Raw genomic sequence first — 12,801 nt, 5'->3', positions numbered from 1 at the left:
ATTGATTTGTTACATATTTTTTCTTAATCTTAGCAGCACTTCTGAATAACAACTGGCTTTGATATTAAAAAGCGGCCACCCAAAACCAAAACTAGTATCGAGCTGCGTACCGTTTTCATCATTTGTGGTGGGATTCTTTCCAATGTGAACGGCATCCACGTAGAAATCTGCATCGGAGTCGTCTTTGTAGAGGTAAAACTCCAGAAGATTGTAATTGCTGCCAATGTATTCTGTCTGTGAGAGAGAAGTCTGGAGGTCCATGCATTTGTAACTCCACCTGTGAAGAAATAATCACATTTATGTGCTGCAATGTTGCTGAGAAACAGCGACATGTTATCAGTCTTTGCATATATTGTAAACCTCACTATTACACATTAAGCACACTTGTGTACAATACTGTATAATATAGCTTCTTATTTTAATTTGTGTAAGAGTTTGTTCTCTACTTACTGTTTACTTTTTTGCGTATGTAAATAGATTTAATTACATTTTTATTTTTGAGTAATTTTCCCCATTTTTATATTGTTATTCCCCTGTTTTCTCAATCCTTTTTGTAATGTAATGATAATAATGAACTTAATTTCTATAGCATAATTAAAATGTGACACAAGGTGCTTCACATAAAAGAAAAGAAACATTCTGTTAATAATAAAACTGTAAAATCAGGATAAATACAATAAAACAGGATAAAGTTAAATTAAATAAACAGGATAAGACAAGATAAAATAAGGTAAAAACACAAAGCAACGCTAAAAATATGTGTCTTAAGATTTCATTTAAAGTTTTGGCAGGTTTAGAGTCCCTTAAACCCTGAGGCGGACAACAAAAACAACAACTGCAACATCTAATTTTCCCCTGGAGTTCGATTAAGTGTTTAAAAAATACCATTTATTTATTTTATCTTGTCTCATATAAATGAAAAAATCTTCATGGTTTTTACTGACTTGTGGCCTTTAGTGAACAGAGTGTTGATCTTTGCGGTCTGAGTCTTGGTTTGACCTTGATTGTTGCGGTAAGTGAACTTCATTCCAATTTCATCCTTCAACATCCCCTTGTACGCAAAGCAAAGCTGGAAAGAAAGGAATAAAGATGATGACGAAAATGAAGAGTAAGTCACAGTAAACAGAGCGAAGGTTTTATAACAGATCGCGTCAAAACGAGTATGTTTCAGTACATTTATCAATTACTCTCTGAACTGCATCCATTTGTGTATTTGCAACATAAATTCTGATCCAGCTGTTTGACTCAAACAACAATAAATAAAGCCAGGTTTGTGTTTTACCGTGGGATGCTGGTCCAAGGAAACTGTTCCGTAGGCACCACCGGTCTTTCTGGTGTAGCTGCTCTTGAAAAGAACCTCGGCGTTCTTCAGCGACCACAGTCCACAGAAACCTGAGTTTTTCACGGGAGTCCCTTCCTCAGTATTATCGAACTGGTGAATACAAGAAATGAGAAAACTGTGAAAATCCAAAATCAGATGCTCTCCAAAGATTTAAGGTCTGTGCGTTAGTATATAAAGCAAATAATTGTTGAAAATTAAGGAGAAAGTATTTAATATTTCAATGTAGGAACTCAACAAAGTGCTGGAAACATCTCTCCATTACTCATTCATTTTTTAAAAATATTTTTCTGTGCATTTTTGTGAAAATATGATGGATTTTTTTTGTCCTCACTGACCTGAGAGTTGTCATCTTCAAAGTCTTTGAAGTATTTCACATCAGTTCCTTCAGTGCTCAGAATCTCATCGGGACACTCAGCTGTCATCATGTCCTCCAGAGCCGACTGAACCTGTTCACAATCACACAAGCTGGTTGTTAAATTCGATTCTACTTCTACTTCTACTTCACTGTAGAAGCTGCAAGATTTGCAATGAGTTTGTTCCAAAACTAGAATTTCTGTCATTTTCTTAAGACCTTTGTTTGCAGGACTGCTTTGGATTTAGGTTAAACATTTAAAACATTATCTTGTAGATATCTGAGCACATAGAGAGTCAGGAACTGCAATTTTCACACGACAGACCTCAGATACAGTTGCATTGAAGGCGATGGGCTTTGTAGGGATTCCCCCCAAAAGCAGAGTGAAAGTCTCCATGTTGCTTTTCCCCTTGGTAACCTCCGCGACGGTGACATTGGTGTCGGAGCCAAAAACCTCAGAGTGGAGAGGTTTGAAATCACCTGCAGTCAAAAAAAAAGAAAGATAATCCATTAATTTGTTGCAACTGTTGTGCACTTTATTTACAAGTTCTGCATCTATAAAATCTGAATTTGAGGATGAAGACAAGTCAGTTTACACGTGACTCAAGTGTAACATCCATAGACTTCCCAAAACTCCCTGACTTGTTTCTAAGTCTCTTCTCACCTCTGTCAGACTCGAACGTGACTGTGAAGTGAGACCCTTGATCGTCGTCCTGTTTGGTCACTTGGACTGTGTCAGGTTTGATGGACCAAAGGCTGTTCAAGGCTGCTTCCACTACTGCTGCCGAGGCGCTCACAGGGATCGGTCCTAAAGGCGACAAAGACAAAGCTCATGAACAAAACATGTGAGCAGCAGTGTCAGTTTGCCCAAAATGTATGCACTCATAGTATTTTAGTGAAATTAACTAATTAAACAATGTGAACTTATCTGACTATTTATCCTGAGACTAGTCAATAAACATATAATCAGTAAATTTTCTTTATTTTTGTTATTATTTTTGCAGTCTACTCAATACTCTCCACATTACCAGTGTTTGCGTCTCCGTAGCCCAGGCTGAAGAAGATGCTCCCACACTGATGGCTGGCACAGCTGCTGCTGACGGTCACTCTCTGCACCTCTTGGACTCGGGTGGCGTTTGTGGGCCACGACTCAAAGGTAATCACCTGGGTGACAGTGAGAATGAGCTCAGGTGAGACACAAAGGCAGCGATGGGGTATATGGTGAATCATACAAGATCTTTTAAGATTAGGAGAAGAATCCATTCACAGTTTTTTATCATTAACCTCTGCTTTTTGACACATTGCAGGACTTATTTTTGTTATAAAATATTTGACTTTTTGTTGTATCCCCTTTCCCTCAACCTGCTACGTTTTAGAATTGTAACAACAGAAAAACAAGAACATTTCCAGTTGAGAAAACTTAAAATGCAAATATGTTTCTGGCTTTATCGCTGTGACTACAGACTGAACTAGAAAGTCAGAAATAAAACTTTTTTGAGGACTAACAGAAACCTAATGTTTATGCTAAATTGTAATAAGCTTGGCTGCTTTTTAACAGTTTTGAAATGTTTTAAGATGTATGCAGAAGAGTATAAAAATTAATGTCAGACAGTTTATTGTTAAGCAATGACAAATGAGTTAGATGAGAAGAAGAAGATATTGTGTAATATGCTATATTTAACAAAATAAAACTACAGTTTAGCCACCACATACCTGTTCTTCATCATACACTTCATAGTCTGCCACGATAGTCTGCATTTCATTGACAGCATCGTCTGTCTGGTCTTTGGTGAAAGTGGTGTCCCCGCGGAACAAACCCATTCTGATACCAGCTTTGCCGCCGTATTCTTGATGCAGAATTTCCATGTAGTAGCTGCAGAAAAAGATAGCTTTTAAATCATTTTCAATGAAACTGTAAGTTCGCAGCTATAGTTAATATATTATACTATTACTTACGCTTTTCCTTTCTCGAAAGACATTACTTCAGTCTTCTGTGAACCCAGGTGTGTGATGTCTGAGACGTAATACGGCTGGTGAGCAACTTTAACCTGAAGTGAAGGTTGTGAAAAAATATGTTAAATGCAGGAAAGAAAAGATTTACAAAATAATATATTCAACATTAATATGTTAGGTTACCTTTAATTGTTTAAAATGGAAACATGACTTTGATATTGTACCATCAGGTATTTACAGTAGGTCTTATTATTCTGTACTAAACTCCGTGTTCATACCTTATCTTCTGGGCGGCTGGTGTTGCTGAGGTAGAGTTCACATCGGTCATCACACTGGAGGTAAATCCTGTAGTTGCCGCTGTCTGGAGGGACAAAGAAGCCTCTGGATCGTGTAGAAAAACTATCCAATTCATGATCGAAGTCGTAGGGCATATGGTCGACCCACTGTGACCAGTATCCAGTCGTGTTATCATTGTAGCTCCAAATGTCAGTCAGGGCATGGGGTCTCGTGTCGTTCCACACCTCCATCTTCAAGCCTCTGCCACCTGGGTTTAGATAAAGAAGTTCATGTGATATAATGTCCTCAAAAAGTCTCTGCACACCTGAATATGTGACAGGTGCGTTGGAAGAAAGTACAACTTGAATAAAAATAAGGAAAGTCTCACTTAGTGCTGGAATGTTTAGTAGTTTATTTCAGCCTGATCTGAGTTTTTCTCATTTTTACTCAACATGTGATATAATGGCAATATGGGAAAATCATGTAACAAACTGAGATTAGAAGATGATAGAAAATAGAAAAATTGTGTTTCAGAATTAGAACAGAAACAATAAAACAACAATCGTCAAACTATTTTTACAGTCGATTAACAATTTCAGTCATTTTTTAAACAAAAATGCTGCTCAGTTGTGAGAGTTTGTTGCTTTTCTTGGGTATATATGATAGTAAATCAAATATCTTTGGGTTTTGGACTCTTAGTCGCACAAAACTAGCAATTTTAAAATGTCACATTGGACCCTGGAGAATCATAATGGGCATTTTCCACTATTTTTTGACATTTTATAAATCAAATAATTAATTAATTGACCGAGAAAATAATCAGCAGATTAATTAATAATGAAAATAATCACTAGTTGCAGCCATAATCAGAATTTATTATTCAACAGATGGGTGCTAAACTGTAATGCTCTCTTACACAGTATAAACAGCTGAACCCTAACATACATTCACAGATTAAAACACTTTTTTGGCTTAAAAGAGACTCAACAAATTCAAATCAAAATCCACTTAAATTATTTTTTGCTAAAGCCAAGAATGCAATTTTAATATCAGCTTGGTTGGACACTATTTCGCATGTTGCATACTTTAAATAAAAATCTTCGAATCACATGGAGCAGTTGGGAAATCATTGATGAAATGACATGAAAAGCAACAGCTGATCTCTTCTTTTAATGCTAAAAAATTCTAATACAAAAATGTTGCAGAAATTAAAGGCTGGTGGCAGTATCTGCCGATGATGTCAGCTATAATCAGAGGAATTTTGCATGATGCATGATTAGATATATGTTTCTTTGTCACAGTGACATAACAAATTATCTTGTCACAGTACACAGCACATCAAAGTCTCCGCGGAGTCTTGATGAATAATGATGAGAGACAGGAAGAGCGATATGCTACATCCTCAAAACAAGAGCTTTGCTGACGAGTGGAGGGACGGATGCTTTAAATTCTTTCACTGATTAATATGTTAACTGATGCTCATGTATTGTGCAGATAATGACACGGCGCAAAATAAAGCAACAGGGTGGATCAAGATAAGTGTCGCCTGCATCACATCAAAGGACAAAGACAGAAGCAGAGGGGTGTTCTCACCTGGGTAAAGTGTCATGTTGACGTTCGTCTGGTGCTCGGCGGTCCTGCATGTGATTCTGTCATCGGACACGCTCTGGATTTTACAAGGCAGGCCTGAAGAAAACCAAGTATCAGTGATTGAAAGCTCGTCTTAGCTCACAGTAACTTTCCACTGACATAAAACCGAAGGCTACACTTAAACAAATAAGTGAAACTTCTGTCACTATTCATTCACCTTCAGTTGAAAACACAGTGGTAGTTTGTAGGAACTTTTTCTTACACATTTCAAAGAACTTTCAGCTGACATGAAGAAGAGTTCTCATATCATTTTCTTACAATTTATTTGATTCAATTTAAATACAATGTAGAAAAAAGTTCATTATGTACCTTAGTTGCACAAACAAGTATTCTTCCTCATAACTACACAAGACACTTTATTCTCCACCTGTTTCCAGTCTTATTTAATTATTTACTGAAACGTCCTCATTTCATCACATATTTGTGACACTTTGTGTCTCAGTTCACTTAATGATTATTTGTTATGGTTTATCTATTTGTATTAAATAGATGCTCATAACTGATATAGTATTATAGTTTTTTCATTATTACCTCTCTACACTTTGTATCATTTTTTACATGTTTTTGCTGTTGTGACTCTTCAGTTTCCCTGCGTGGCATCAATTAAGTTTATCTGATCTTAGTTAATATTATTTTGTTGCGGTTGGCAGATTAAAAATGATTCAGGAAGATAAATTCTGTGAGCTCTGTGATCTGGTAGAAGTGGAAGATGAGTTTTTATTTTCCTCTGTATTGTACATTCAGAAGTTTCAAACTGCCATGAAATGGTTCATAAACGTTAAAAAATTCAGGTGTAAAGATGATCAAAAAATTTCTCTAAAGCTTGTAAAAGAGGACGATGCGGACAATTACTAAAGAGGAATATACAATTACTATATTTGCTTACATGACTGTTATTTCTGGTGTCTTAAAACCCTTTTAGTTCATCAATCATTTTCTTTACAATGTCAAAAAATGGGTTCAGCAGAAGTGCTGATCTTCGCTGTCAAACATGTGCTATAGCTTAAAGTCAACAACAAGTTAAATGACTCATGAAAACCTATGAAATACAGTGTACCATATCGTTTGTCACGGTCTGTTGTGTCTCTAAGCTTTCGGAAGATTCTTCCCTCCACTGTGTGACATCTCTATGATTTTCTTTTGTTTTGAAGTATGCACACATTTTGTTGTGTTGAAAAGGATTATCACCATTGCATGTCTCGAGGTCCCCAACAATGTCTTTTGTAGAGTTTTGTTTGGTGGAGACACACGACAATCATCTATTCATGCTGAACACTTTGTACTAAGGGAACACAGTGTCAGCACATTTGTCCTGGTATCCGAAACTGGCTTTAAATGTTGAGTTAGTAAGTTTCCACTGTGGTGGTGATAATTACCTGCGACGAGGACACGTGCTGGGTAATCGGTTTGGTCAAAGAAGCGGCCATGGATGGTTAGAAGTGTTCCACCCATGACGCTACCCACTGACGGTGAGACTCCAGTCACCTCTGAGCAAGAAAAACAAACATTTCACTGTAACAACAATAAATACTAGAGATGAACTTTATGAAAACAGCCACGTTCTTTTGCTTAACATACCTGCAAAGGTCTGAAACATGGAGAGCTTGCCCAGAGCTGAAACTCGAAACAGTCTCTTCTCTGGTAAACTCCTAAAAAATTTAAATAAATGACTTAATATAATTACAGTTGTTCATACAGAAACACCATTGCTGAGTGAAATAATTTATCTGAAAGAAGTCAAATCATCAGGAGCTGTTTCTAGATGAATATCCAGGCAATTATTAGTTTATCTGTGTTTTCAAAGGTTGAATAAACTCAGTGGTTAGAGAATTTTCTGAAACAATAATGGTGTGTGTGTGCAAATCTTAAATTGAAGCTGAGATAGGAATTGACGAAATTAGAGTTAGTGTGTGAGGTTTTTTGCTTTACCTTCCAAATTCACTATCAAGAATGTAGCTCAGGTTGTGATGCCCTGTTGGAACAAAAACATAATTATTAGTCAACAGTTTGGAAAAGGTTGTTTTTTTCCTGTTTTTTTTCAGCAGCTTTAGTAATAAACCAAACCAGCTTACCAACATATGTTCCTGTCATTTTGCAGCTCATGCGTCCCCACCAAGAACTTTCACTTTCCAGTCTCAGGTTGTATCTTAAGAAATGTTTAAAAGACTTTTAATACTGTGCAAAATATCACATAAATATCACTTGAGTTGCTATAAAATATATTTGGACTTGAATCAATATGTTCACTGTCTATAGTTTAGGACATTTTACGCATCCACACAAACTACTTACAGATCATCTGAATTTGGTTTGAGCATCTCACACGGCATCCCTCCCATGTAGGCTCTGCAATACATGAGATTATATTGATAAACTGAGTATATTACAATATAATAGTCTGCATTTTAATTAAAGAACAAGCAAATACACTTCTTTTAACATACAGTAACATTGAATATTAAATTTTCCCTAAAACAAGGGAATAAATGTCAATAGGTTGAGATAATTTCAGCTGTTTTCTCTAAGAAATTTGGTTTGCATCTTCAGCCTTTATCATTATTTTATTATCTGACTTCCTTTAAGATTATATATTGGTATTTTTTGTTAGATAAAATGGGTTAACATGCACGTTTTGGAAGTTGTTTTATTTCCATACCTCAGAAATCTGACGTTGAGACCATTTGAGCTCTTGGCAGTGTTGCTTCCGTACACATCAGTGAAGATCCGTCCATGCAGCGTCACCACGGTGCCTGAAGTGTTTTTAAAACTGAGTTTAATTCAAACTTCAAACTGGGCTCTGTGAATTCACCACTCGCTACAGAAATAAAAGACCGTACCTGGGGGGCCGCTGACTGGACTCAGAGAGTAGATGCTTGGCGTGCGATACCAGACGGTCTGAGGAGAGTCACAGTAAGAATACGTCAAAACAAATCTGACAATTTGACTGCAGGATGTAACTGATCAATTGATTTACTTGTGGTTATACTTACATAGATGCTGCAGTGATATGGTTTGTGATCACCGTTGCATATTTTGCTGTCAGGAATAGGAACACCATCCACACTGACACGGACCACGTACTGACCATTCGGCATGGGCCTGCGAGGGACAAAATTAATCATTTTAGTTTGTAATGTGCATGAAGTGACTTCCATATTTATTTTTAAAGAATCTGTGTTTTTCAGTTAAAGTATGCCTGTTGCCTACCTGGTGTAACACATGATCTGGTTGCTGTGTGTTGAGTCTCTCTCCACATCGCAGGGGACCGACAGTTTATCTGACACCAGGGTCACACGGTTACCGAATGTGTCGTCTTGTGGATTCAGCTGGAACTGTCTCTCCTGGGCAAAACCTAAAAATAAAAAGTCACTTTTTTAAAATTAAGTTTTTATGGTTTTATGGTGGAGTCACTCAGAGAGCCGACAAGCAGACAGGATGAGTACTACAGGGAAGGACATTGTTTGGCATCACAAAACAGGTGACAGTTAGGCAGTTAGTTGCAAATTCTAGATTAGGATTTGACTTTGGTCACAGATTATAAAGAAAAACTCATCAACTTCAACTACCAGATCTACTTTAATTTATTCAGCTATCTGTAGTAACATGTACAGCATACTTCATCTCCTATTAGCTAGTTACTACAAATGGGTAAGAACATTGTCAATTTTCTTTTAAAATATATATAATTTGAATATCAATATAATATGTACACAAGAATGAGGCTGGGCAATATATTGATATTATATTGATATTGTGATATGAGACTTGATATCATCTTAGATTTTGGATATTGTAATATTGCGATAAGTTTTGTCTTTTCCTGGTTTTAAAGGCTGCATTACAGTAAAGTGATGTAATTTTCTGAACTTAACAGACTGTTCTAGCTGTTATATTATTTCTATTTACCTATTTAGTCATTATATCCACATTACTGATGAATATTTATCAAAAATCTCATTGTGTAAATATTTTGTGAAATCCCCAATAGTCATCCCTACAATATTGTCTTGATATCGAGGTATTTGGTCAAAAATATTGTGATATTTGATTTTGTCCATATTGCCCAGGCCTACATAAGAAGTGTGCTTAAATATACAAATAGAGGGTAATTAAATCAACAGACTTTGTTGTTATTAAACTAAATGTAAAGTTTTGTTTTGCCTCACGAGTCATTGATCTATACAAAGTTGGTATTAATGCACAAGATTCATTTTATCTTCAAATTTTTACGTTTTCTTACTTTAACTGCAAGATAAATGTTACATACAGAAATTAGTTTTGATTGTTTTTAGAAAGGTTTGATTATTGCCAATTAATTTCTAATTGATAGACCTAGGACAAATCCCAACTGGAGAGATTTATTATTACTATTGTATATTTATTGCTAATTATCTGTCAATGTTAATCATCTCTGTGCAGCTTACGCAATATAGGGTTCCTGATGTGTCATGCCAATAAAGATTATTTGAATTTGAATTTGTTTAAGAAATTTATAACTTTATTATCGTTGATATGTAAATTACTGACATAAATCACATGTGTACACAGCAGGCTACAATCTGTCACATCACCAGCAAGGTACAGCAAGCTAATACTGCTAGTTATAACGTTATTATCGTAACATAAAGTCAGCTAGTTAGCTTTTTAGACTGATAATAATACATTTCTGACCGTTGGTTAGCTATTATGTTATTGTAGTAGATCTTACCCCGGTTTACACTACGATTTTAGAAAGACTTTTTGTGTTTAACCTGTTAATTGTCTCATAACTGAATTTTAAAAAGCAACAATTACTGCTTAAAAATAACTTACATTAACATTTAAGCATCAGGGTTAAACTTCTTACCTTCTCCTGAGATGGTCAGACGTGTGGCTCCGTTAGAGCTTCCTCGATGAGGATAAATGTAACTTACACGCTGAGCATCTGAAGAAATAAAAAAAACAATATAATGAACTTTTCCCCCTGAACAGTAGGCTGTGTGGGGAGAAATGTGCGCATGTTTTACACATTGAAGGCTAAAAAAAGGGCTAAAAATGACAACTAGACCAAAGGAACACGATTTAAAACCAACACAGGTACTATGAACTTTCAATAAATACTGTAATAGTCAGACTTTACTTACCACAGCAGCACCACAGTGCGAGGAGGAGAGCCGCCGGCCGGAGCGGACGCCTCAACGCGGACTCCATCCTGCAGATTTCCCAGCTTCCTCACCTGCAGCCACTACCTGGTGAATAATTTAAACGAGCTATTATACAATACTGTTTCTTCTAAGAAAATTCATACAAAGCAGAGTTGCAATATTTATGTTTGGTTTGATTGATAAATTAATTTATAATTGGCATTCTGCAGGAAAAATCTAGATACCTGGAAGAGGTTCAAAGTCACAATTCAGTATCTAAACACTACATGTTTATAGGATTATAGCGATGATATAGTGATTTATTGTACTATTTTTTTTAACAATGAAAAGAAATAGCCATATCTATCCATGGACCCCCCATGAGCTTGTCCCTAATAAAGATGAAAGTCTAAATATGTAAAAGTGATTAAAGCTCACCTGTTGTCAGTCACAAAAAGTCGTTTACCAGCTGAATGTATGAGGTGTTCAGAGACAGTATTAGAGGCCTGTCTGAATGTGTGTGTGTGTGCAGGAAGGTGCATTAACTCTTTATAGTGTGCTCAGTGTTCCGCCCTCACCTGGAGCTGGGAGGAGCTGGTTTCATCCCATCCTTGGCTCCTGATGCCACGACGATTAATCACCACCACAGCATAAATCAAACCCAGTGGTTTTGTCCATGTACAAACACATACAGACAGTCAAACTGGGTCAAAATGGGATGATGAGTAACAGGCTTCATGGACGAGGAACATGAAATCAGACTTTGATGGAAGTGTTTCCTAATCAGCCAGATCAAGAAGTGAAGCTATGAATAGCACGGAGTTGATTCGTCATGAAGTCTGTTCTGTCCCGCATGATTTGTAGATCAGGGATGGAGATAAACAAAACATTGAAAGAGATAAATTACTGGAATGTAAATATGTGAGCACATAGCGAACTAACTTGAAGACAATATGCTGATATCCAAAACAACAGCTCTTGAATAAATATGACCTTTATAACTTGTGATTTTATTAATTTTTCCAGCTCTTGTTTGGATTGCATTCTATTATAGTGCTTACATAATATCTAATATTTAATTTAACACAATGAACAACTAGACAGTGTACTCTATGTCTTGTAATGGAATGTATTTATTCTATTTTATTTAATAATTAATAATAATAAATTGTTTTAATCATTAACCTCCATCTAGACCAGTGGTTCTCAAACGTCTCCACATCAAGGACCCCTAACTGACACAAGACAGACAGAGGAAAGAGAAGGTTTTGTCACAGGGACCCTCGTCTGATAAGATTTTGGCTTTAAGATGTTTTATTACAGAAAGTGTATGAAACCCATGACCAGAATAGTCACACATTCTGTCATTGTGTTACTTATGGACGGAAATACAGTGAAAATAAATGATTCCCCTTTTTGCTGGAGACCCCCTGGAACCCTCTCAAGGACCCCTGAGGGTCCCCGGACCTCACTTTGAGAATCACTGCTCAAGGCTACATGTCATGTGTAAGATATACAAGACATGGGTACAATGTTGGTTGAGTTTGTGTCCAGTTTGAAACTAGTTAAAAAAAAACAAATATTATTCAGGGGGTGGACAAAATAATAGGAACACATCATGACACACATCACTCCAACTCAATAGCCCTCTAATAAATTATGCTTTTAATGTCAGATTCAGAGCATCCTTTACATTATTTATTTTACATTTAATCAAGTACTTAAGTATTATTTTGAGGTTCTTGTACTTTACTTGGGTATTTAAATATAATGCTACTTTATATTTCAACTCCACTACATTTAAAAGTCATAGTTTTAGATTGTTTGATTTTTTAAATTTATTTATTTATTTTTAGACTTATAGATTCAGGTTTTACATCAAAATTGGTGACACATTTATAAAATGTGATGCAGTTTTACAAATGACATGACCCAACAGTAGTTAATAGTGGCCTTGTCTCAAACTGCTACATCACAACAATGCTGCATATACAATAATGCATCAGTAATAATAATAATACATATAATATGCATAATTAATACTTTTACTTCAGATATTTTAAGTACATTTTGCTGACAATATGTAGGCCTACATACTCATACTT

General features: G+C 36.0%; 1 protein-coding gene across 1 annotated transcript in view; it reads right to left on the bottom strand.

Moving 5' to 3' along the window:
- Positions 1–10,783, bottom strand: part of pkhd1l1.1 (PKHD1 like 1, tandem duplicate 1) — a 49,103-nt gene extending 38,320 nt beyond the window's left edge. Inside the window, exons 1-22 of the mRNA XM_044335235.1 lie at positions 10,697–10,783; positions 10,420–10,497; positions 8,781–8,925; positions 8,564–8,672; positions 8,411–8,468; positions 8,230–8,323; positions 7,866–7,919; positions 7,646–7,719; positions 7,503–7,545; positions 7,152–7,222; positions 6,950–7,060; positions 5,517–5,609; positions 3,926–4,191; positions 3,651–3,742; positions 3,408–3,567; positions 2,723–2,858; positions 2,359–2,502; positions 2,020–2,174; positions 1,678–1,788; positions 1,283–1,432; positions 945–1,069; positions 111–277 (exon numbers count right to left, since the gene is read on the bottom strand). Of these exons, the coding sequence (XP_044191170.1) occupies positions 111–277; positions 945–1,069; positions 1,283–1,432; positions 1,678–1,788; positions 2,020–2,174; positions 2,359–2,502; positions 2,723–2,858; positions 3,408–3,567; positions 3,651–3,742; positions 3,926–4,191; positions 5,517–5,609; positions 6,950–7,060; positions 7,152–7,222; positions 7,503–7,545; positions 7,646–7,719; positions 7,866–7,919; positions 8,230–8,323; positions 8,411–8,468; positions 8,564–8,672; positions 8,781–8,925; positions 10,420–10,497; positions 10,697–10,763 (2,503 nt within the window). The 5' untranslated portion in view covers positions 10,764–10,783. The remainder of the gene's footprint in view (positions 1–110; positions 278–944; positions 1,070–1,282; positions 1,433–1,677; positions 1,789–2,019; positions 2,175–2,358; positions 2,503–2,722; positions 2,859–3,407; positions 3,568–3,650; positions 3,743–3,925; positions 4,192–5,516; positions 5,610–6,949; positions 7,061–7,151; positions 7,223–7,502; positions 7,546–7,645; positions 7,720–7,865; positions 7,920–8,229; positions 8,324–8,410; positions 8,469–8,563; positions 8,673–8,780; positions 8,926–10,419; positions 10,498–10,696) is intronic.
- Positions 10,784–12,801: the final 2,018 nt, after the last annotated feature.

The sequence above is a fragment of the Thunnus albacares genome, chromosome 19, assembly GCF_914725855.1.
Source record: "Thunnus albacares chromosome 19, fThuAlb1.1, whole genome shotgun sequence".
NCBI lineage: Eukaryota > Metazoa > Chordata > Actinopteri > Scombriformes > Scombridae > Thunnus > Thunnus albacares.
Note: the sequence above shows the minus strand (reverse complement) of the source record. Positions and strands in the feature narration are given on the sequence as shown.